This window comes from Marmota flaviventris, chromosome 11, assembly GCF_047511675.1.
Source record: "Marmota flaviventris isolate mMarFla1 chromosome 11, mMarFla1.hap1, whole genome shotgun sequence".
In the NCBI taxonomy this organism is placed as follows: Eukaryota; Metazoa; Chordata; class Mammalia; order Rodentia; family Sciuridae; genus Marmota; species Marmota flaviventris.
Window position 1 is genome coordinate 88474088 of NC_092508.1, and position 27857 is coordinate 88501944.

The 27857-nt window shown below is 32.4% G+C and overlaps 1 protein-coding gene across 1 annotated transcript in view; it reads left to right on the forward strand.

Annotated features, from left to right (window-relative positions):
- Positions 1–27857, forward strand: part of Lrp1b (LDL receptor related protein 1B) — a 1514976-nt gene that overhangs the window by 742114 nt on the left and 745005 nt on the right. Inside the window, exons 13-16 of the mRNA XM_071619306.1 lie at positions 2308–2527; positions 4378–4567; positions 13203–13325; positions 26918–27058. Coding sequence (XP_071475407.1) covers positions 2308–2527; positions 4378–4567; positions 13203–13325; positions 26918–27058 — 674 coding nt within the window. The remainder of the gene's footprint in view (positions 1–2307; positions 2528–4377; positions 4568–13202; positions 13326–26917; positions 27059–27857) is intronic.

Sequence of the window (27857 nt, forward strand, 5' to 3'; positions counted from 1 at the left end):
GGAAACATTTATTTTACTTCCATGGTAGTGAAGCTTTTAAGGATTTAAACATTTTCTAGCATTGATCATTCAATAATTCAATTAGATTTGGAACATGATTAATCTTAGCAAAGCCAAGCTTGGCATTCCAGGTTACACTTTTGAATAAAGAATAACCCCTTCTCTTGTTTTACTTTTAATTGAAATCATCAGACATGCAATATTATTCAATATTATATAGGTACAATTCAAGAAATACTATAACAAACTAAAAAGCATCACTAAGAAACAGAGGAAGGAGCTTTGATTCTTACGATGATAAAGGATGAAAATAAACTTCATAAAAATTGTATTTGAATAGGCCTTGGAAATAGTGGTATGATCTTTCTTGCTATACAAGCAGAAGGTCAAATTCACCTAAATTTTATTTGGTGAATACTCAGAGTTCTACATGCAAAAATGTCAGTTCCTGCTTATGTTATAGATTATATTCATATTTTGTGTTTAGGAATTATCATCATTTGATATTGATTATACAGCTTTCCTAATATAACTTTTAAGCAGATAATTAAATGAGTAGATGATCACCTACTTATAATTAACCTTTATCAGATGGGCATTGCTTACTTAGAAAATTATTCTTTTTACATTTTCTTTGAATAAAAACAATCTTAGGAAATCGATAAGTTCAAATATAATACTTTCTTTTTTCAAACAGCAAAACAATATCTAATATTTTTAAAGTACTCAGACTTACCCTTCACATGTATATGTATATACATGTGCACACATTTATGCGTGGATCGAGTTAGAAAGCCAGGTGAGGAGATGGGAATGAGTTATGAGTTTTGCCATGATCAAGAGGAAGAGCTAAAGAGAAAGATTATTGCAATTTTAACAAGTTATAAATAAGGGATAAAGATAAAACTGCATCTATTAACAGTATATAAGATAATTTCAGTTATATATGAATAGAGATGAAAAATAGTATCTATCATTTTATATAGTTGATTTATATAATTGAAATCAAGTAGTTTTACCTAAGGTAGAATTAGTGTAAATAGATGTCTCTCTTCTTTGTTCCTAGGCCATTCCAATAGTAAAACCATATTAAGGAAATTCAGGACAGAAGATAGAAATTTGCTATTTATTTATATGATCAGTAAAATTCAATGGTCTCAATATAATTTGTCTGGTTTGAAAAGACATATCATCATTATTGTAAACTGTTAAAGGAATTTAAATAGAGCTTAAATGGATGGTCTATTACAACCCCAGTTTTCCCAAATCTGCCAATTTAGAGCACAGTAGGATTCTTATTCATGGTTAGAGATTTTACCCAAATTACCTCAGAAATTCTTTAGGGACCACAAAATGTGGGAAGCAGGACATCTAATAAGGTTATTTCTAGGGTCAGTAGCTTAGAAAAGCTTTGGAGCTTTATAAAGTTGTGTATGAGGTGAGTGAATCAAAACCTACATTTTAATTAATTATGCAGGGACTTTCACATGACCCCAAAACAACACATGTGGCAGGTTTTAACCTTATTCATGAGGGAATTGGAACATTAGCTCAAGGTCCACTCTCCTACTGTTACAGCTTACACAAAAGATTTGTTTTTAAAGGCAGGTGCTTTTGTTTGAGGTAGAATTAAAAGCTCAAAATCTCAAGGTCAGTCAACCTGCTGTTATTAAACTTATGTGCATCTAAATCATCTTTTGTGGATTTGGGGGTAATAATAAGCAGCAATAAAGCATAGATAATTTGCATCAGGATGACAAATTGGACCTGACCAAACAAACACAGTGTGACTGTGTCCTTTAGAACAAAGGCAATCCAACTGCCTGTCTTAAAAATAATAATTCACCTGAGATTAAATAAAGTCTGGAGTAGATCATTAACTGAGTGCCATGGGTTCTCATGTCAGTCTATCTGGTTTTTAATCACATAATTGATTATATCTTTTGTGAAGCAGACAATATTTTAAAATAGTAATGCTTCAAAAAATTATTTCCCTGACTTGGATCTCAACATCAAAGAAAACAGATATTTGACGCTTACTGTCAAGTTAATTAAGACACAAGGCCAATAAGCATAGTAGTGGTGGAAGTAGGTTTTCCATATGATTCTGAATAGATTGGTTCAATCAGACAAATCTTTACTTCCCTTAGAACTTCACAGTTGCACCCTCCCTTTGAAGGATAAGCATTTTAGATAGAACATATCAGACTGTAAAAGATTTTCTGGAACTGCCAAATCCTAGGAAGTGTCTCTCTATATGGTGGCTGGTTGAAATAACATGTACACACTCTTGTTTTAATGTCTTAGTTGGATGTATTGGACAGACTGGGAGGAAGATGAAATAGATGACAGCGTGGGAAGGATCGAAAAGGCTTGGATGGATGGCTTCAATCGGCAGATTTTTGTGACTTCAAAGATGCTGTGGCCAAATGGTTTAACTCTGGACTTTCACACTAACACATTATACTGGTGTGATGCCTATTATGATCATATTGAAAAAGTGTTTTTGAATGGAACTCACAGGAAGGTAAAAGACAACTGCTGCTGTTTTTAACCCACAGGCTTTTTTCTTTCACAGAGCCTTGTTGTGTTGTGTTAAAAATACTTTCAAGTTTATTTTTACCCCTCTGAGGTAGCTGCCAATAGTCTCTGTGGGGTGGCTAAGGGAGGCTGAGCATTAAGCATTGCAGCTGGCACTTGCCTCCAGGAGACCAGACCCAGCTCACTGTGGTATGCCAGGATTTGTGGGATTTTTAAAAGAAGCTCTCAGGATATCAGAACTGTTTTAAAATGCAGTTTTCCTACATTATTGATGAATTTTATATGACCAAGGAACTCAACTCTATACAAATATGTTCAATATTTGCAGCTGGAATTTAATGTATGCAAAGATGATTTTGATGTTCTTGGGCAAAATTGAGGACGATGCAGTTGATTGTTAGGGAGACCAGACATCACCTTTATATTTCATCTTATAATTACTTAACCATATACAACAGCATGATCTAACTTCAACTGTTACTTAAATAATGGAAGGATCACATGTTAGAAATCACCAAAATGCTTCTTTTGACATTACATTCTTTCCTTTTTGGGAAGAAAACTGCACAATTAGGTAATTCTACTGATTATAGATTTTGTTTGAGAAATAAATAATACTCATTGGTTAAGCTTATTTCCGTCATTGGTTTACTCTCAGAGTTCCAAATATTTTCCCCAAGTTAGGTAAAACTGGTTGGCATTTAACCAAATGCAATGTATTTAACAGGTGCTAACTAAGTATTTACAATTTCTTTGAATTTGATAATATGTATACAACATACAGATCACTTTTATGGTAAGCATATTTTAGCATACATTAAGGTGAGAAAAAAAATCAAGAAACTATCTTAGTTATACAATGTATGTTAATTTGACATGAAGAATTCAGTTAAAAAGAGGAAAAATTAGATTTTTTAATCATAAATAAGGTAGGTAACTTCCCTAATTCTCTACCAAATTAAGTTAATAGAAATGTTTTCTCATATTGTAACAATATTATTTTTAAATGACAAAAGGTGTAAAAGTATTACTGTTGGAGGTATTATTTGTCTTCTAGAATTCTACATGTGTAAATGGACTTAAATATATATCACATGGTTTCTCTATTTAAACATCAACAAAACATAATTTGAATGTAAATTAATTTATTAATATAATCAGAATTGAAATTATGCCAGTAAGCCTTATCCATGTACTTACAATAAACTTTTCTATCTTTGAAATTAAAGTCTTAATCTTCTTTCCTTTTATCCCCTAGAATAGTTCAATTTTCCTGGGACCAATTAATTCAGAAGGATCCCTTTCATTCCTACTGCCTTTACATTGGATGGGCAATATTGCAATATATATGACACTAATTATTTAGTTCTATGTCTAGCCAAGAATATGATACTATAATATAATAAGGAAAAAAGATTGGAATGAATATTAGGAAAATCATTTTCATGTTTGCATTCTTTTTTTATTAATTGCTCATGACAATACAATGATCTTGACATATCATACATTTGAATCAAATGGGGAATAATTTTTCATTTTTCCAAGTATACAGGTTTCAGAATCACATTGGTTGCATTCTTTACTGTTGAAGTACCATTTATGAGAGAATTGAAATGGATATAATATAGATGGTATCTTTCATATTGCATGATGTCAAAAAGAAAAATATGCTCATGTTATGAAATTCATTATTACAATGTACTGGAAGAAAACAGGAATTAAGACATTAGTTAGATCATTGTCTGTTATGCTTACTTAAACATCATTTTCTCTAAATATTAAGTTATGTTTCTAATGGTCATTTCTAATTTTTCACAATGTGTTTACATTTTCCAGATTGTATACAGTGGAAAAGAATTGAATCATCCCTTTGGATTGTCACATCATGGGAATTACGTGTTCTGGACTGATTATATGAATGGTTCCATTTTTCAACTAGATTTGATAACAAGTGAGGTGACATTACTGAGGCATGAAAGACCACCTTTGTTTGGGCTTCAGATTTATGATCCACGAAAGCAACAAGGTACTGAAAAAACAGATTAAAAAACAACAACAAAAAAACCTTCTCTGTGTTTCATATATAATAATGCTTCACAATATTGCAAAAAGCTTTTATTTGAAAGTGTTGCCAATGTTTTATGATAAAAGGTGTCCACCCAGGTGTTACTCCTAAGCCAATCAAATCTTCATTTTTGTTAATGTATAAAATATATTTCTTATTGTTCTATTTATAGCCTGGCTTAGTAAATTTGGGGATCCTGAGCGAAGAGCAAGGTTTTCTTAAATATTTCCTTTTTCATGTCATTTCCCTACAGAATGTTCTTTGTTAAATAAAGTATACATATAAAAGGAAAGAAAAGAAAACATGTTTTTAAAGAGTAATTACTGTGAGCACTGAGGAAAAACTTCCACAATTTGAGAAAAATTGAAAAAACAAATAAATTGCAATGTATAAGTGTTATTTAAAAAAAGTAACTAGCTTAATATATTTTTCTGATTAGTTTCTATGTATATTTAAAGAACATGTCATTATTTTAGATGATTTGATTGTATAACTATGACAATATTCATTTCTTATTAAAATCAGATAATTTTAAATGTTTTATCTGCATGACTTGTTAATGTTTGTTATGCCAGCACAAATAGCATGATTCATAGCTTAGATATTAAACAAAGAAAACAGCTTAGTAAACTATGTGGCAGTTTTTTATGATTCTAAATAGTCACTTTTCCTTTTTATGGCGATATCCTTGTAAAAATTTAATGAGGATACATTTCAATAAATTTAGAATGAATGAATTATATCCTCAATTCTCTGGTGCATATGTTGTCAATAGGAAGTTATCTACCAACAAGTTTTTGAAGATATTTTAGCTAAAGTAGCTATCTTGAAGTCAACTCTCTCATTCCAGGGCTTTTCTCTTAGTGTACTAAAATTGCTTTATTGAGACACAAGCACAGTGTTTTAAAATAATAGCAGTGAATAACATGATACATATCAGTAGTTAAAACAGGATAAATTTATCTTTAAAAGGAATAAAAATGGAATTATTTGGGATAGTATAGGTTATTGCTCTGGACAAGAGCTAAAAATAGAGACAATTGCTAGCACCTCAAAGGGAAATATTTTCTGTTACATTCTAATTACCCTGTCTTTGCCCACATCACCATTATATTTTGTCTATACTAAACTAGAGGCAAAAATGAAGAGGAAAAACTCTTCTTATTTTCTGCAGGATCTTGTTTTAAGGATTATTATTTTTTTCTGCCTTTACAACCATTGATTCCATAATTTATATACATATGTATATATATTTATATGGGAATGAACCTAGGAGTCCTTAATCATCCCTAGCCCTTTCTTATACTTTAATTAGAGACAGGGTCTCACTAAGTTGCCGAGGCTGGGTTTGAACTTGCAATCATCCCGCATCAGCCTCCTGAACCACTGGGATCACTACCGCACCTGGCTAAATAGACATATATATATATATATTTTTTTTTTTTTCCTATTTTCCTTCTCTTCAGAAATTGTTCCTTTTCTTTTGGTTATGTGATCGCACTATGTTGTTCCAGTTGGTCTTGAACTTGCTATCCTCTTGCCTTTACCTCCCAACTAGCAGAGATTAGAGGCATGTACTACCATGCCTGGGTAGACATTGTTCCTCTTGAAAGTTTTTGCTGAATTCTTCTAGCCAAACCCCATAACTCTTTTTTTTTTTTTTTTTTTTATCGGGAGGTGTGGGAAATACTGGGGATTGAACTCAGGGAAACTCAACCACTGGGCCACATTCATATCCCTATTTTTTTTGTATTTTATTTAGAGACAGGGACTCACTGAATTGCTTGGATTCTCACCATTGCTGAGTCTGGCATTGAACTTGGAATCCTCCTGCCTTAGTCTCCTGAGCTGCTGGGATTGTAGGAGTGCGCCACCATGCTTGGCCTCCATAACATTTTTAAAATCTACATATGCTTTAAATGTCTAGTTGCTTTAGTGACTTCATCAGTTAAGTGCAACCTAGTGAAAAACATCCTGATGTACTACAAAATGATCTTTGTCTCACATCTGGATCTTAGCTCATTTTTTTTTTTTTCTGAAAACTTGGGCTCCATCAGGGAAGATTCAATGAAAATAAGAACTTTATTCATAAAATTTCTGTGAGAATTAAAAATCATTTGTTATATTTAATGAAAACTTGTTATTTCTAAAGTTATATGTAATAAGCACTTTAAATATTCAATGAGTAATATATCAGAATTATACAACAAAGTACATGACAGAGGAATGGTTCTGGTATTTAGGAAGGTGCTATAATATATATCTGTGCAGTGCTATCCTTTGGATAGACAGTGGTCTTTAAAAGTGTTTTTTCCTGCCTTTTAATTAATAAATCAAAATAGAGACTTAGCAGCCTGCCAAGGTGGCTTACACCCAAAATCCCAGTAACTCCTGAAGCTGAGGCAGGAAGATGAGAAGTTCAAGACCAGCCTTAGAGAATTAGTTAGATCCCATATCAAAATAAGAAAATTTTGAGAAAGTAAAGCTGAGGTTGTAGCTCAGTGGTAGTTCCCCAAGGTTCAATCCATACTACTTCTAAATAAATAAATGTATAAGAAAACTTAGCCCTCATTACTAAACTATCAACTTATTTAAGAAACCATTATATTCTGTTTTATTGAGAATATGTGTTCAGCCAAGCTGATTATTTCTCATTAAGTGAACTTATCACTTAGTTTGTTTTTTACCCAGTTTTTTTTTACCCAGTCTTATTGATATAGCTCAAGATCCTTTAATAATGACCTTTGAACAGATAATACAACATGAAAAGGATGCCTGATTAACAACTTTTTTCAATAGAGATTGAAATTGGAAAATCTATTCAAGATCCAATTTTTTTGTGTGTTTTGCTACATGATCAGTGTGATATAATTATGTGATAAAATGTACACAGATATTTAAATGTAGGTATGTTATCTTACCTTGATATAATTTTCTTTCTGTGTTTCATTTTTCAACATAATAATTAACAAAGATATTAATAAACATTTGGAAATACACTATTTTATTCACATACTTTCTCTTTAAACTATGTGTTAGTCTATGTTTGGTATCTATAACCATAACACCTGATAAAAATAACTTAGAAAAACAAACATTTATTTTGACTTCATAGGCTTAATTCAGGGTCAACCAGCTCCACTGATGAGGGCTGGAGGTAAGGCAGAACAATATGGTGGAATCACACATGAGTGTGGGAGACAGAGTGGGGGAGGCTAGAGGTTGGCACCAGCCACATAATGAAAACCCCAAAGGATGCCTCTAGTGACCTACTTTCTCAGCCATACCCCACCTGTCTATAGATACCACAGATTTAGTCCATTCAAATTAGGATGGACTGATTAGATTAAAACTCTCATGATCTGATCATTTCACTTCCTGTATTAACACAGGAATTTTGGGGAAGTATTGCTTATTCAAACCATAAAATCTATTTTATTGTTTTTACAACTTTCTCTCTCTCCTGGAGAATATAGGTTCTATAACTTCATATAAAACCTATAGTGTATACAGAATATATTTATAAGCAGTATTTTTACATACTTATGTGAATATAGATCTACATATCAACTGACTGGAACACCATGAAAATATTCAGAGATCCTAAAAATTGGGCATATAAACAGATTAAGTCTGCTAATCAGACCCCTCCCCTCATATCAGGAAACATACTTGTCAATCACTTTCCAATATACCAAATTATTTTAGGAAGGCAGATGTATATATATATAACCACACAAAACAAAAAGCTAATTCTAAGAATGTTTCCCAAAACACTAGTTAGGGATTTAATGTCAAGATATTTTTCTCATATGGTACTGTCATTTCTTCTGATAAAATTTAATTCTCATGTCATTTCCATTAAATTCAATATCTATAACAATTTTATTGACATTTTATATCAAAACTAATATTTTGTAACATTCTTCTAAAATTCCGCATATAAAAGTAGCAACATTATAAAATAACATTCTTTATCTTTTATTCTCTAAATTAAAAAACACATCTTGATTTTTCCTGTGCTTTAGAGAATGAAATAATCCAAATTAAGTAAAATTTGAAGAAAGGTTGATGATTGCATGTAGTAATGGGTGCTTCTAATACCAGCTTCTCAATAGGCCAAGGCACTAGGGTTATGGGTTCAAGTCCAGTCTCAGCAGCACAGTAACAGCCTTTTTCAAAAACAAAACAAAATAAATAATTCCCCAAACAACAAAGTAATTACAAAACCTGAAGAATAATATTTATATATATATATATATATATATATATATATATATATATATATATAATAGGTTATTTCATGACAGATGACATTTGTTAACCACTAATTAATTGTAATCATCATATTTACCAGTATGTGGGATAGTCATTAATATCTAAATCTCACAACAGATACTGAAGAAAGGTACTAATAATTTCTGTTACACATATGAGAAACCCAGAGATCAGACAGATATAGCCATTTGTCCCGAGGAAATAGTAAAACAGGATGAAACTACAATTAAAGTTGAGATCTGTCTGTCCAGAGCATAGCATATTTTTCAGTGAGTTATTTGTCTGGCTAATTTTACTCATTTAAATTTTCCCTCTATTCTACTTCTAAATGGAAAGAAAAGAGCATGTGTTTTCCTTGGTCATTGTAGTTACATTATTGATAAGTTTTGTATTCACATTTTTAAAATTTTAAAGTGCCCTTGGCTACCTGTGTAGAATTCAGGATTCAGCCACTTTCTAGTTTACAGACTTAGCAATTTTTATTTAATGTGTTACAGGGTTTTTTTTAGGTCAAATGAGATTTAGGTTTTGTGATAAGACCATCATCACAAAATTTGTCTTTTAACACCATATTTTTTAAAAATGCAAAATATTACACACACACACACACACAACAAATCAAAAATAAACATATCAATGGCATGCAATTCTGAACAGAAGGAAAGATTAAAAAAAAACCTTTTATTCTTTCCTGAGATTAATATCATTTAAAGTCAATTCTGAATTATCCTAGAATAAATACAGGATTCACCTGACCTAAGGATTTCACTTTGCTGGTCTTTTATTCTTGGAGTAAATATGGTGTCTAATTTCTTTTCTAAACTGCAAACTTGAACATCACACTATTAAGTGGAAACTTCTCCTGGTTTTTCGTGTTATGTGTTAGGTACAGAGATTTCTAATTTCACTCATGATAAAACCCTTAGAAATCAATGAGTCCAGGAAGCATACAGAAAACAGGGTTTCTTCTTTCCATTATTCTGAAGAAAATCGGTATGAAGGGAAAACAGGCGGTGGGATTTCTTTGTGCTGGTTTACACAGTCTACCACTTGCTAGAAAGAAGAAATTTATTAACAGAAGTTAAATTACTTTGGTCTAGAAACATTGAGATGTTAATCCAAGCTTGTGATGTTCTGGGATATCATTTGTGTCTTTATTACTCTTCTATTGAAGTTATAATACACTATAAAATATACTCTTTCCTGAAAAGCAAAGTCCATACAAACAGTATATATCTAGACTTAAGTAAAAATGAGAGAAGTTCCTTCATCCTATTAAAACTAATATCTATTCACACATTTGTACCTTGTATACACACTGCAAGTAATTGTTTCTGTCATTCAACTGAAAAATTTTATTTTATTATTATAATAAATTATAATAATTTCATATTTCTCATAAGGCTGACTTAGATCTTTTTTTATTTTACAGTATTCTCTACATTTTTGAATTTATTATATAAACTTTTTCAAGATAGAGCTCATGTGATAGACCTTTTTGAAGTTTTAGCAACTGAAAGTGTTATTTATTCATTTACTTACTCAACTAATGTATATTAAATGCACCTTTTGTGTCAGGCACTATTTGTGAAACAGAATAATTCTTCTTCTGTAAGGTAAAAGATTGGGAAAAAAGACTCAGAAAGATCATTATCTTGAACTAGAATTTGAAAGTAGTCTTTATTTGCTTTCCCTGCATATTTGATTTTTTAATTAAATATATGTTTCCAAAGTAAATTATCTAGAATTCCATTTTGTTGTTTTAGCATATTATTTTTTCTCTATTCTTTTGAGCTTGGTTTATTTATAAGTTAAAGAATGCAGAATTTTAGAGTAAAAATCCTTTTACTAATAAGTTAGAAATAAGAATAGTAATAATAGTTATTATCTAGACATAAATAATAATTTTAATAAGGAGTATTATTAATTTTTAGACATTAGAAAATTCAATTCAACCCTTATATTCTCATTACTTACAAATAAGATAAAGCCTACCTTAATATTTAATTATAAAAAATGAAGTGAATTAAATATATGTGTGAGACAACTTTCTCTGGGATTGATACATTATGGACTTTCATTAATGTAACTATCAATATATTAATATCTCTTTCCATTGATATCTATGTACAATCATTTGCACTACATTTGAAAAATAGTCACTGAATCATGTTTTAGAGATATTTTTATGTGAAATATTTTGCAAGCTGCTAAAACTTTAAAAAAGTGTATCACATGAGCTCTGTCAAAAAAAGTTCATATAATAAATTAAAAATGTAGAGGAACACTGTAAAATAAAAAGGATCTAAGTCATTCTTATGAGAAATATGGAATTATTATAATTTATTTAGATTTTAGTTTTCTATCATGAGAGCATAAATACCAATGCCAGTAATTTAATATGTAGCAGTCACAGGATGGGAATATATTTCAAAGTTTGAATAAATGATAATTTATTTTCAAATGCTTAAATCTCACATTAATTAGAATATAAGTATGAATCACACAATTGATTTAAAGAATATAGTCATTGTCATTATTTTTTTATTTTTAGTGCCTTTGTTATTCATATATTTTGTAACATATTTTGAATTAATAGTAATTTTCCAAAATCCGGGTGTTACTAAACTATTGAATACTTAATTTAATTATGTATACAATATGCACAACAAAGACAGTACATCTGAATGACCTGTGGAGTACTACAGTTTTATCCCATGGTCATGTGATAAACATGACCTTATCTGGTGACTACTTAAGACATTCATTTCTGCATTCCATATTGAAAAAAAAAAAAAAAACTGAACTAAGCTTAATTACTAAGTTTAAAAACTGAAGCTAATTCTCAAATTATTAGCTTTCTTCTGTTTCAAAGTTTATTTTTTAAATTTTTTATAAATATATTAAATTCTCAGAATAATTAAAAGAAGCAATAATATGCTTTAAGTCATTTATTCAGATCTGTTGGCACAAAATAATAATGTATGAGAATTAATTAATTAATTAATAATGGTGCATACAGCACCATTTTAGAGAGTATTTTTTTTTCCTTGCTTACTATTCTTTGAATAGCAATCCAACCCCTGAAGCCCTCAGTATAAACCTGTCAGTCATTTTAGTCATATTTTTGTCATTTACACTTTAACTTTCAATTTTATCTTAGTTATTTTATTATTTATTGTATAATCTTGTGAAATTAAAAGCTCTTTTGTTCTTTTTTTTTTAAGAGAGAGAGAGAGAGAGAGAGAATTTTAATATTTACTTTTTAGTTTTCGGCAGACACAACATCTTTTTATGTGGTGCTGAGGATCGAACCCTGGCCGCACGCATGCCAGGCGAGCGTGCTATGGCTTGAGCCACATTCCCAGCCCTCTTTTGTTCTTAATATTTAAAAAAGATCTTCTGATATAATCAAAACCTTTTTATTTGTACCTTGAAAATGCAACATAGTATAAATGATGACAGTATGTTGATGACACTGCCAATTGGATTGCTAGTGTTGTAGAGTTCTTTGTAAAGTTGGACAGATGTATGGCTCAGTTCACTTTCTTTCTTGCCTTTCCAACCTGTAGGAATACATAGCATAAAAATGGTGATTATGTTAATTTTATTTACTCTTTCCTACAACTTTATGAAATATAATCTCCAACCCCTTCAAAAATTTGCTTGTTTTTTTCTGAAAGTCTCCAAAGGTGCTTTCACATATATATTCATGAATAATTTTCTCTCATGCCTATTAATTGATGATCATTTTATGCCTCATCAGTGTCTCTGCACATTAGGTCCTATGGACAACACATTCACCCTTCTGTACTGTACATTCTCTTGATAGCCATCAAGCTGCACATACCCTGTGCTCTTTTGAGTCACCAACACTCCGTCATACAAGCATACTTGCATTCCATTTGCACAAAATGGAATATCTCAGCCTTGTTTCTTGTTTATTTTCTGTTTGTGAGAAACCCAAAGCTGAATTCCAAGAGCCAGTAGTCAAGAACTCAAACTTGAATAAAGACAGATGTATTTGGCCCTCTTTTTCTTTTTCCTTGTATCTAACTGTACACAGACCACTTTCTTCTGCAGTCAACACTGAAATTCTTCTTCTCTACCAAAAAAATTACATATTTTAAAATATTTCTGAATTTTATTACAATTCAGAAGGAGTCTTGACTATATTATTGAATATATAATATACATAGCATATCAAAATATATATATATCTATACCTATGTGTACCTACTAAAAAGAAAGTGGGCTTAAACTGGCTGACTGGTTGGAATCAGTGTTCTCTAATATATTTGCTTCTCTCCTATTGTAGGTGACAATATGTGCCGAGTCAATAATGGGGGCTGTAGTACACTTTGCTTGGCCATTCCAGCAGGCCGAGTCTGTGCTTGTGCCGATAATCAACTTTTGGATGAAAATGGGACAACTTGCACATGTAAGTTTCTTTTCTTGTCACACATATTGTTTATATGCCTCATTCTGAAGATTAGAAAGAAACAGGTGAAACCAAAGGAATTACAATCAAATTAGAGGAGAAATTCAGAAAATTTCTTAGATATTGTTCTTTCCAGACTACAAATTATTAATTGAATCAGTTTCTAATGAACAGATAATTAATGACAGTGATGAAATTGGCAGAGTATTCTGTCAGTGTTGCATGAAGTTTAACAAAGAAAATTAAATAAGTATATGCCAAACAAGCAAATATTTAATGAAATTGTAAAAGAACCTCACCATCAGCACTTGCAACTAAAATCACATAGTTAATGAGATAGTTAGTAGAACATTGATTTAAAATGACTTAAAATGACTAAATGGGCTCAGCTATCTATTTGGTGGTGAAGTACAAGGAAGAAGACAAAGAAAGAGACTTATAAGGAATTTATAGACTTTATCAAAGTAGTGAAATGATTAATTGAAATGATTGTCCTGGATTAATGGTACTTTTGTTAACTTTTACTGGCATTCTCCAATTTATTGCATATTATTATTCCAAAGTGACTCTTGAAATTTCTTATTTCTACCACAAATTGTCTCCCTTAAGAACAATAACAACAATATTATGCATGCACTGAGCTCTATATAAAAATTTCTGAATGATTTAATTTTAAATTGTATGCTAGTTAGAGTTCTCCAGAGAAATAGAACCAGTAGGATGGATGGATGGATTTGTATATGTATATATACACACACACATACAGTTTGAAGGATTTTATTGTGAGAAATCAGCTCACATAATCTTAGGTTCTGCAGTTGACAAGCTGGAGATTAGATGTCAATGGATTTGAGACCCAGTAAAAGGTGATGTTCTAGTTCATTCTAAAGGTACAAAAGAACCTAAAGGTCCTGGGGTATTTAGACCCCAAATTATTTTATTATGGAGACTGAACTCTTAATTATCTTGTACACTTTTAGTTTTGAATAACAAACACTACAATATAATTTATTTTGTTCTCTATTTTACTTATCATGTAACTGAATATTCTTTGTGAACATGATTTTTATTGACTTCATTTAAGCCATTAATTGTCTTTTCATATTTAATGTACTATTTATGATTCATTGTTATAGATTTGTCTATTTCTTTATTGTTTATAGTTTTTTCTGTATTTTACCTTATAGTCCATGGTCCATTTGTGTAAGATCCTCCTTAGCTATTTGTAATATTACTATAAGTTTAAATTCTATTACTGTCATTGGAATTTCAACTCTGAGATGAAGACTCTAGTTTTCTTTCTGCCCCTTTATTTAACTATATAATTATAATATAGTTCTTATGTTATAATTTAGGAGTATAATTTAGGATTTCTGATCAATTGTATTAATTAAAATCAAAAGGATTCTTTGTAAGTATATTTTGACATTGAACAATTAATTAATTTTATAATATTTTACAATACTTTTAGACCTATATTAGATTTTCTTTAAGTATATTTTTAAATTCTTTGATTTTTGGTACACTGTAGTTTATTTATTAGTTTTCATTAATTTGTAGAATAGATGGAATATATCTTGAAGTAACTTTTTCAGGAAGTGCGTATAAGGTATATATTGTCTAGTTCTTATGTATAGCAAATGTCTTTACCTTTCTGTGTGAATAGCAATTCTTTTCAGTATGAATCTTCTCTTCAAAATTCTAGAAATATTCTTCATGTTTTTGTAGAATTTCACACTTCTAAACACAAATATGAGTTTTATCTCTTTCGCAGTTCTCTCTCTCTCTCTCTCTCTCTCTCTCTCTCTCTCTCTCTCTCTATCTCTCTCTTTTGTGCTAGGAATTGAACCCAGGACCTTGTTCAAGATGTCTTACACTGGCCTATCTCCCCAACCCTTTTTACATTTTACTTTGAGACAATCTCAATAAATTGTCCAGGCTAGCATCAGAACTTGAGACCCTTTCTGTTCAATATCCCAAGTAGCTAAGATTACAGGTGTTTGCAACCATGCATGGCATAAGTTTATTTCCTTTGGTAAAGGAATGTTAAAAATTACCTACAATGTGATTTCTATAGAAGATAATTCTCAAATATATATTTTCCTTAAGTCCCTAGGTGATTTTTTCTCTTCCTTTTTTCTGTAGTATGATTTTGAATTCCTATTTTCTTGTAGTTTATTTATCATCAGAATAAAAGGGACCTGTCAAGACTAATTGTTCACCAAAAGACAGGGCTTAAGCATGTCTTTAGATAACTTAAAGTCTATCAAGTAGGCTGAACTTTATTTTAATTCTTGGGAGGAAAGTTGTGGTTAAAATATTCATTTCATAGTTTAAAAAAAAAATCTCTAAGGATGCATTTAAAATTGCTTTTCTGGAATAACATGGGACTTTCTGCTAACCCAGTGGATGACTTTGACATCCAACAGAAAGAAAACACACACACACATACACACTCACTCTGTTAGCCTTTATGAATTTCCACCTGTTTTCATCCTACTTTTGCTCCAACCCTAGACTTCTTGCCAAGGATGGACGGTATCTCTGAAAGCACCTACCTTTATGGTGGTTCAGACCTTGAACTCCTTTATGCAGTACAAAAATCTATCATCCTGCTTAAAATTTGAGAGGCTCACTCAACATCCAATGACATGTTTAAGTTGATTCTAAATGAATTTTTAAATCTAGTCTTATTGACCTTGAAAAACATAAAAGTTGCCTCATAATAGTATCAGTGAAATGATCAAGAGAATGAGCTCAGAGATCTTGTGTTTTCACTTTTGTTCTTTGTCATTGTAGGAACTTGAGGGGAGGCTCTGTTCATCAGATACTAACATCTAGATAATATTCTAACCTTGAAATTTTCTGTTCAGCTCCTCAATTTCAGTTATATGGTTCACAGACCTTTTAATTATTTTTCCTTCTTACCTTTATTCTATGCTACATTAAAAGTTTATGAATCACTTTAGAGTAAGCATAGATAGAAGAATAAATAGATATGGAAATATGTTGATAGATGGATAATATTACCAAAGAAGGGAGGAAATGCATAAACTCATAGAAAAATTATTGTAAATATAAAAATGAGCTGAGCTGGTATAAGCAACTGAGATAAACAGAAAAAAATGATCTGTGCAGTGGTAGAGCACTGCCTAGTATGTACAGGGCCCTGGGTACATTTTCAACACCCAGTATTTATTTCTCTCTCTCTCTCTTTCTCTATGTCTCTCTCTCTGTCTCTCTCTCTCTTACACACACACACACACACACACACACACACACAATCGGGATAAGCAGAAGACAAAACTAAAAGTACTACTATTATAGAACATAGAGGAAGTAAAACTCTGCCAGGATAACTTTTCATCTCAATAAATTTAACTATTTATATAAATTGCCTATTTCCATATACATTCTTGTGGCTCAAAAATAGTGAAAGTTTGGTTAACAGCCAGAAGAAGTTAAAATCAGCATACTGCAGTGATGAAGCCACATCAATCTTTATAGCACCTCAATTCACAATACGCAAGCTATGGAACCAAGCTAGATGCCTACCAACAGAAAAATGGATAAAGAAATTGTGGTATATATACACACAATGGAACTCAACCATAAAGAAGAATGACTTTATGACATTCGCCAGTAAATGGATGGATCTGGAGACGATCATGATAGGTGAAATAAGACAAGCCCCACAAACCAAAAGGAAAATGTTCTTTTTGATATTTGGATGCTAACCCACAACAAGGCAGGGATGGGGAGCATAGAAGTCCAGTAGATTAGATAAAGAGGAATGAAAGGAAGGGATGGGAGATGGGAATAGGAAAGACAGTGGAATGAATTTCACATAACTTTCCTATGTACATGTCTGAATACACCACTGTGAATCTCAACATTGTGTACATTCACAAGACTTTGATCCTAATCAGAGTAAGATAGTCCATGTTTGTATTAATATATCAAAATAGATTCTACTGTCATGTGTAACTACAAAGAACAACAACAGCAAAAAGTTTCAGGAAAAAGAGCCAGTCATCACTTGTCCATTGTAAGTTCAAAACTTGCTTTCTTTCCTGCACCAAAAGTAGAATATAGAGAGGCTTATTGGGAATTACACTGACCCCTAACTCAACCTGTAATCATTGGTGTGTCAGCCTATGAGATAGTAAGTGGAGAAGTACGTGATGTCTGCTCCTGCTGCTCCTGTACTTTTAGTAAGCACATATAAAGCACTCATACACAGCATTGGGGGGTATCATCAAGACAGTGGCAAATGCTTCTCCTCACAGCCACATACTCAACTTAGTTTGAAAGTGTGTTTTAATTGTTCACTTATGTTTTTTCCTGGCTACTTCATCTCGTAGTTAAATGTTGTCTAATTTATCAAGTTTGTCCTTCATTCATGTTTTAACAAGTTTCACACATGTTTAAATATCATGGTTGGAGGAGATACAGGAGATATTATCTTGGGTGTTTGTTGTATTCTATTAGAAATGGCCCTGTCTCTTTTCCCAAATCCATAGATGAGTTTTCACTGTGGTTTTTCTGTCCCTGTCTTTCTTTTGTCTTACTGGCCTTTCATCCAACATTTTGCCTTATGTAGTTTGTCTCTTGCCATAACTGCCAAACCAAATAAAAACAAATCATGTTCAATATTTTCTTGGAAGCCAGAGATACAAATATCTTTAAAGGAACTCTAGCTGAGCACACACTCCAGGAGCACTTGGAATGATCCATACTGACAGGCTTAACTGTAGGGGGAAAGCAACAGAAAGATAAGTTTTTATTTATACATAACCCAGGCTATTGCTGGATATCTTTCTGTAAATAAAAATCAGAAGACTTTGACTCATAATAAAATATTGTATACAATTTTGGTTATAAAACCGATGTTAGGACATTTGTTTACTATTGTTGTACATGTGTAATTATATACTTGGTAAAAAGTAGAGGAAATTTTTCTGAGACTATTGGTCTTTTTCTAGTATTTATAATTCATAGATGCAGTAATCTCAATGAAACAGAAGGGAAAATAAAGAGAATTTTATCTATACTTTTCACATTAAACAATGTTAAACCAACAAAAACAAGTGAGTTCTTATTTCAGAATTAATTGTTGCTTTTAACTGTTAAAAATTCTACTATATTACCATAGCATGCAACTTGCTTCAGTTCATTTGAAATGTACTGGGAAAAATCAAAAACTATAGCATGGTAACTCATTTCTTGCCAAGAATACAAAGTGTCTTTATATAAATTATTTCAGTTCCTGTGTATTTAATGGTAAAAATTTTCAAGGGTATGTTAGTGTTAGTTTGCATATGAGGAAATTAAAATGCAGGAGGTCTATAAATAGAGTTCATAGTTTCAGAGAAGGCAAAACCGATATTAGTGTACCAATAACCTCTTGTTAGTGCTTATTCTTCTGGGCTTCTGATTTAGTGAAGGCTAGATTAGAGTCATGTGACTGAGTAATCTGAGTCTAAGCAGCAAATCAAGAGAGATGTTGTAGCTACTGAGATATGGTCTTCCTTGTTTCATTCATATTTATCGAATCGACACCAAATGAATAAAAAAATCCATTGGCAGATGGTCTGGCCAGACTAAACACCCAGGATTTCTTCTTAATGAATTTGCACCACAAGACTATGCCAGAAAAGGCATGCACCCAACAGAAAATATTGGCATGATACATGATTGATTAAGGATGAACTCTCATGCCACTCTGGGAAGGTACCAAGATTGAAAGTAGATTGGACATTTTGTCCTTGAGAATTTTGTCTGTCAGGGCAAAATCCTCTCACCGCTAGAATCAGTGTCCCATGTGGCATAGTACTTGGAACTTAATACCTCTGAGAACCATATATAAAGCTAAAATTATCAGAATTGGTAACAGAAAGCATGATTAATTTTTCTATATTAATGAAATAGTAATTCATAAATGCTATTTCAGTTGCCTGAAAGAAAAGCCAGGGTTTTCCAGTATGCCTTACTCCCAGAAGAGCAATGTGAACATTGCAAAAATATTGGTTATCTGAGGGATAACATTGCACAATTGTGTGTCACTGGTCCTCCGTGACCTTTGTCACCTTCTTGAACACAAGATATATTCCTCTGTCAGACACAGTGCTCCACGATGGTGAGCCATTTATCTGTTCAGCTGTGACAAGCCTTACGTTCTAGGATATATGCAATCTAATGTGTAGTAAAAAGTTTAAGGCAATAAAAAGTTTAGAAGCCCTATGCAGATGAATATTTATGGCCTCTGTGCATAGGAACTCACAGAAGATTATGTACCACTTAGGTTGGCTGTTCAGAAGACCACTCTATCTAAAGAAAGGTCATCTTGCTATGATCTAAAGAAGAAAAATCAAAGCCATAGTAGCATTTTCCAAACCACTTTCCTTATATGAAAGCATTCAACAAAACACAGCATAAAGTTCTCTTTTTACTCCTTCTCCTTCAGTGTTCAAATATAGAGGCAGCAAGTGCATGTGTAAAGTGAAATAAACAATTTGTCAAGTAAATAAGTATTTTTTAACATGAGACATCTAGGATCAATAGAAAAAAACTACTTTTTGCACTGGGACAAATGCCTTTATAAATGAGTTATTATAAATTTTATACAGCTGACAGCGAATCATCAAGTGAGAAAAGAAACAGGAATTAGTTTAACATAGATCACCATAGTAGGATTGAAAAGAAGAGAATCACAGTTGGAAACACAATCACTTGCCTACACACAGTACAGCTTAGGAAAGCAGGGTTGGGGACATGTCTCGAGTTCAGTTACTGAGCTGAGATCCCAATCTCAAATGACCAAACCTTAAACTAAAATAAAGCAATTTATTATTAGTGTTTCTTCCTTTGCTTCATTATAGCCTGGACATCCATTGCAGCAATCACTGTAAGTTTTTACAAAAGATGAATAGGCAATTCTAGAATGCTTTTTTCCCTTCATAGTGTCTTGGAGAATTAGACACAGGCCTTCTGATTTCATTGTTCTCAAAGCAGGCTTCACAGGATGTATGAGAACTGGCAGTTTTATGCCAGGCAAGTCATGATTCATGTTATTTTATTTCTGACCTTGGTTAAATTAAAGGATTATTTATTACTTTGTCAGTTTGTTATTGGTGAGATCACGTTGTAATATATATATATTTTTTTTTACCAGAAGTGGTCCTGGCAGTAGAATTACAGGTTTTGTATCACTTTTCAAATTCATAGTTTAATACCCAACACTGAAGCAAAGTTTGAAATTCCAGCATTTGTTAATATTCTGAAAGTGACTATGGCTGTGCATTAATACCAAGTTCTGTATATATCCAGTCACCTTAAGCATGGGAACTAAATGTTAAATGTGGTGATTTAACTGTATGTTCATCTCTGAATATCTTGGGGTCAGCTTTCTCTCTCTCTTTTTTTCTATATATATGCCTATCTTTTTTTTTAACTAAAAAAAAGCTAAATTTACTTCATCTTTGTTCTTGAGTGATGAGACAAGAGAATCAGCTACTAAGTCAGCTGAAGTGGTCTTGTTTTTTTAAAGGAATTATCTAGTCCCCAGAGAAAAATATCACTCACTACAGTCATGGCAATTTGTGTTAATTTTGGTAGGTCAGGCAACAATGATTTTAAGTGTATCCCTCTGTCCCATTCTATTTGGGGCATTGCTTGGTTGTGTATGTGACATTGTCCTTCCCAAAGTCAAGTGTAACGAGTGAAGACATCAGATTTGTGATATCCTTCATAGAGATTTTGTAAATTACATATACAAAGAATACCAATATAATTTTTAAAGGAATTATGTCTTTTATATGATGTTAACTATTCTTGTTTCATCACCTTATGAATTCTTTCAAAAGTTGGTGGATTGTGTGGCCCTGAGTTTGGGTCCTACCATAGATGATATTGACAATGATTTCTATAACTGTAAGGGTAATGCTGGAGGAAAAATACGTATGTTGAAGTGCTAAGCAATCATTTTATTCAGATTATCACATACTGTAGTAACGGACATTGCTAGCTCAAAAGTATCCTGTCTTCTATCAGCATGAATCCTGAACAAACCTGGTAGTCATCATCGATAACATGATTTCTCTGTAACATAACTATCAATTATACCTGGGACTGTTAGACTACAGCTAGAATCAACTAAAGATGCCTTATGCCCTAGGAGACAATAGAAGTCAAAGCTCAGGATCCAAAACAAAACCTTATTATTATGTCAAGAATGGTAAAGGATCTTAGGTTTGATTTTGGCTGCAAGATAAAAGTGGACTACAGGAGATCCATGGATTCTGACAGGTGACACAAATTCCTAGATCAGACATAGAAGATTTGTATCACTCATGACACAGCAAGAAGTATCACTTTCATGTTTATAATGCTTCCCCTGAACCTCCATCCTCAAGTTATATGGGGCAGTGCGCAAGCAACTTAATTAAATTCTGCAAATATAGTGAGTTTACATACTCAAAGAAGCCCTGGCTTAGAAACTCCAGATCTTATAAGACATATGCCAGGAAATCTGCCCAACAATTGCAGTGGAAGAAGACATTATCAATATGGAAAAAAAAATCTGCCCTCTGCCCCAGTCTATATTACTTCTGTCTTCCAAGGCTATTAGCTATGGGGCAGGGATTTGGCTCAGTGATAGAGTGCTTGCCTGGTATGTGGGAGGCCCTGAGTTCAATCCCCAGTACCACAAAAAGAAAAAGAAAATGTTTAAGCCAAGATTTATACTATACAAATACCCTTAAAAATAAAATATCGAACAAAAGCATATGTAAGTTGTGAAGAAATGCCTCTATCTAAAATAATGTAGGCCTTAGAAAAATTGTGGACAAAGTTTTAAAAATTAAAACGGGAAAGACACTTGTGTGTGTGTGTGTGTGTGTGTGTGTGTTTCATTACATCTGATACTACATTTAACAAGAAGTGGCTGTTTTTGTTAATGGTATTGATACATATTAATAATAGATATAGATCAGTTTCTGAAGCAGTAATATAAAAAAATGAAATTTTCTCAGGAGGTTAGCTCTACTACTTTTTAAGCAATTATACATAGCCTATTATTTAAAGAGAAAATTAAATTTTAGGTACTATTTTTGACAATTTTCATCTTTTTAAGCCAAATATAATTATGAAATTAATGATGCATATATGTTTGAAATGATGTTTAAAACATGTTTGAAAATTCTGCCTTTTTGCATTTAGTTTTTAATTATCTAAATATTACCTCAAAAACATTTGAACTCTAAGTAGATTTAAATCATATAAACTTGATTATTTTAAGAAAAAAAATTTCTAATACCATTTGTCTTAGGTATTTTGTCTCTACTTGAAGTCACGCTCTTTTTAATGTAGATGTATTTATTCAAAAGTAACTATAATTTCACTTTTTCATATGGATATCCTTGATCATTCCTTAAAACTTTCATGGGATATTTGATAAATGTTATTTGATGAAATGAGAAGTTCAAGCTTTTTTAATTGGTGAGATTGTTATCAGAACATTTCCATTTGGGTTTTGCAATCATAACACAATGAAACAACAATTTCCCCTTAATATTTCCTTGAAATAAAACTACAGGCTATAGAAAATATTTTTTTCATATTTTTATTGGTGCAGTAGAGTTGCACATAATGTTGGAATTTGTTGTTTCATATTTGTACATGTACACAATATAGCAATATAATTTGGTCAAAATCCTTCCTCACTATCTCCCCTTTTGAGTCTGTAGAAAATATGAAAGCTGAATGTAGGTGGGAATTAAAGGATAGTTTCTGAAATTAGGTTTCTTCTGTAACTAGTATTTTTTTAATTGAAAATACTATTCACTATTAAGATTATAGTTATAAAATACTAATATATCCTCGTATTATTAATTATGTACCCAGTTGTAAACTGAGCATATATGAAATCAGAAGACGTAAAAGAAATAAGATTTCTCTTAAGATCTATTTCTCTAAGGCTATTTGAGCAGACATGAAACTCAAAATAAAGAACATTTGCATGTTATCAGTGATCAACTGTAGAGATTTAGAGAGAAGAGTTTGATCCTTGAGGTGGTCAGCCATATTCCAGAGTGCACTTCTACTATTGGCATTCTCAGTCTCACTCTCAGTTACTACTGTTAATAGGCATCTTAGATTTGAATAGGAGAACATCCTTTTTTGCTTTTATGTTTTTTTAAATTAATTCATTTATTTTAATTAGGTATATATGAGAACAGAATGCATTTTGATTCATTGTACACAATTGCAGCACTTTTCATTTCTTTGTTTGTACACGATGTAGCATTGCACCATATGTGCAGTCATATATGTACCTAGGGTAATTAAGTCCATCCCATTCCACTCTTTCCTGTCCCCATGCCCCCTCCCCACTTCCATTCCCTTTGCCAAATCAAAATTCCTTCATTTTTCCCATGCCCTTCCCTTCCATTATGGATCAGCATCCACTTATCAGAAAGAACATGCAACCTTTGGTTTTGGGGATAGGCTTACTTTGCTTAGCTTGATATTCTCCAACTCCATTTATTTACCTTTAAAAGCTATATTTTATTCTCTTTTAATGCTGAGTAATATTCCATTGTGTATGTATACTGCAGTTTATTATTTTATGTTTTGTCATTTCTTTTTTTCTAATATATTTAATTTATGAATTTTTTATGTGGTGCTGAGGATCGAACCCAGTGCCTCACATGTGTGAGGGATGCACTCTACAGTTGAGCTACAACCCCAGCCCCGTTGTTTTTGTCATTTCTTATGTGCAGTATCTCTCTCCCTCACTCCTCCCTCCTCACCCCTACCCTCTTTCTCAAGCACACGTACAAACTACTTACTTTCAAGTTATATTAGAGAAATGGCATCATACAGAAATTGCTACTTCAGCGTTTTGTTACTGAGAATGAATAAGAAGAAAATATTATTGTCATTCCATGCATCCAGTGTCAGCTTAACTGAAGGGACAGAAGATACGTGGGTCACCTTTGTTCTAACTATTTCATTTACTAATGAAAAGTGATTCCTTTTTTGCCTTTCATCAGAGTATGGTTTGGTTACAGTAGCTTTCCCTTGAAATCCCTGAAGATCCACTTGCCTTGTGTCCTGCTAGGTCATCTCTGTAGCACTTTCCTGCAGACATGGCTCAAAAGTTACACCCTCTCTTCCCCTCCTGCCTGCAGGAAGACACAGAAGTTCAGGGAATGTTATGCAGAGGGTTCTGGAAATGCCGTGTATGTTTGCCTTGCCATTACTTCTTATTGAGGTGTGTGTAAGATTTATGACATTCCATCAGACTAAACCAGTTATCAAAAATAAAACTTAAAGCCATTTGAACAGGGATAGAAAGATTGACTTCTTCTTTTCCTAACAATAAACCAGTTAAATATAATTCAAAACCTTTTAAAACCCATGAAACATAAAATCATTTTCATTAACCATTGCCACTCATTCTCTTCTCTTTCAAGACTATTGAAACCATGCAAAGAGAACAGTGGGATAGTAACACTTTCAATTTTGTGAATAAATCTCAATTAAATAACCTTTTATCATTTAATTAGAGAACATGGAATATATGAAGGAGAAACACTGTATGCATTTAAAGATATAATCTTTTTTATACTTTATCATTTTATTTTTTTAATTAATTTTTATTTATATATGACAGTGAAATGCATTACAATTCTTATTACACATATAGAGCACAGTTTTTCATATCACTAAAGAGATAATCTTGATTAACCTAATACTTCCTTAAACCTTTAACTGTTCCTGTTTTCCTATTACTTGCAGCCTAGCAAAGTAAATACATAGTAAAAGTAATATCAAAGTTTCTGTGATTGCTTTTTCTTTTCTTTTTTTTTAACTTTAACTCTCAGTGTACTCATCTATATGATGGAGGTTGTAAAATTCATGGTCCTACCTAAGGTTATCAAAACGATGAATTGAAAGATGAATGAAAATCCTTTCAAAAGCAAAACTACAAACCCAAAGAAACAGGAGTTTTTCCACTTCTGCTGGCAAGTGGGATCCGCACAAGCTGTATGCCTCTGCAACAAGGACCATGTTGCAACTTTTAATGGCAGGCTGTGCCCTCTAGTGTCACAGCAATTCACTGCCATCTTCGTCTTTCTGGATTCTTGTCTTACAAAATCAAAGATGAGGATGAGTGAGTTTAAGAGTAGGATTTATTCAAGGGTCAATAGAAACAGAACTTGCGACAGGGCAAGATGGGACCCAAGATGGGGTTGCTATTCGAGTGTGCTGTTTAGTGGTTTATATAGCACTTGGGTCAACCTATGGATCCAAATTTATGCTAACCAGGGTTTGAAAAAGTACTCACACTATTGGTTAGCTCTGAAATCCCATCTAGGTCTGCTACACTTCCATTTTCCCACTGCTGGTTAAGGTTGTGAGGTCATGGATGCTGGGGGGATTTTGAGCTGCAGCATTATATAGAGCAGGCCTCCAGTGGGTGTCCCCAGGCTGGGTAGGGCTCCCACGGGGGGTGAAGGTCAGTGCGTCCTGGCTTCCTGCACCTAAGGATGGTGCATGCATGATGGGCTCTGTGCAGCCCTTGCTGTCAGTGCTGGAGACCCCTGGGGCACAGCCTCTCTGCAGCTTCACCTCTGCTTCTCTGCAAGGATTAGTGGGCTGGGTACCTGGCTGGGGAACCATGTCACCAACACAAAGTGCTATTGGATTGTTGTGGTGGTTATTTAGTGATAGCTATTTTAAAATAAATCTTTAAGATTCTTAGTAGAATAAGTAGTGTCAGATAAACTTAAAATTTCTCATTTTCAGAGATGGCTGCTAGGTGTACAATTGTTTCTATATTTTTTGAGACTATTTGCTTGTTCTAACATTATCATCTTTTTATCATTTTGTGTATTAGATCACATTAAGCTTTAATATTAAGATAACTATGATTTTCATAGGGATACCTTATATCTTGGTGACATATTTTAAATTTGGGGATATTGCTTTTTACTCTCTATATATCTACATTTGTACAACATGATGCTTTGATAGGCATAGTGAACTGGTTGCTATAGCCAAGCAAATTAACATATCCATCATTTCTTACTTATTTTTTTTGTTGGTAGTTAAGAGCACCTAAAATATGCTCTCCACAGATTTCCAGTACATGTTACAATATTATAACTATAGTCTTCAAATTTTAAGTTAGACTTGTAAATGTATTCATCTACATATCTGCAATTTTGTGCCCTTGAGCTATAACTCCCCATTTCCTCTCCAACCTAAGCTATAAATTAACTTAGAAATTGTGTTTTTGTATGCACATGAACACATGAATGCAACGAAATATTATTCAGTCTTAAAAAAGGAGATACTATCACTTATGACAACCTGGACGAACCTATAGGACATTATAAGAAATGAAATAAGTTCGAGAGAGAAAAGCAGATACTGTATGACTTCATTTACATGTAGAGTAAAAACGAAGCAAAAATACTCAAAATTCATATTTTAGTCAACTGAATCTAGTTAACATTATTCATAGGTCTTAAATGTGTGTTTTTGTTTTTTTTTTTTTGTTTTGTTTTGTTTTTTAACTCTAGTTAATTCAGGAGAAGCATTACCCCACATATGCAAACCTGGAGAATTTCGCTGCCAAAACAGACATTGTATCCAAGCTCGGTGGAAATGTGATGGTGATGACGACTGTTTAGACGGAAGTGATGAGGACTCGGTCAATTGCTGTATGTTCTCCATCAAATAATCTTAAAGCCACATTAAAACTGAGTCTTATGTGTGTAGATTGTCAAATCAGTTTGTGAAAATCTGAAAACATGTTTGATGCAAATTGAACTGGTTTTATTTCCCAGTCATCCTTTTGCAGAAAGGTTAGACTACAGAATGCCTTTTTTGCATACTTTTAAAAGTACTGTTTCTCTCATTTTTCCCCAGATTTCATATTATCATTTTAGTTGCTCCAAAAATCTTCCCCCTTTTCCCTGGTTTTTGTGTTACCACACTACAATCTTGGGTTGCTATAGAAGACCTCTTTGGATCTTTGACTTTAAAATATGGAAAATCAATTTAAACACCCTTAAGACTGAGTAAGTCGTACAGAAGGTCATGATCTACTCCACTGCTCCTTGGCAAAAGAAACTTGAAGAAGATCCAAAGAAATACAGATGAATTTGGAACATGTTATCACCTAGCTTCACTGGTTTAGGACATGGTAGAAAACACATATGGGGCACTCAAATATAAATGAAAGATCTTATCCACCCACCCTTTGGCCCTTTGGCTTCTATTTAACTATTCACCATTTGCTAGGAAGAGTTTCATGTTTCCGTTATAGATTAGTAAATTTCTCATATATGTGGAAAGAAAACACTTTGAAAAGTAAATGAAATAACATTTTGAAAATACATTTGATTAGTCTGAATAGTTTTTGAGATAAATAAAATATTTTACACACAGAGAGAGATATGTTGGACAAAATTATGTATTTGATCTTTTGATTTAACCCACATACATTGTTTTAAAAAT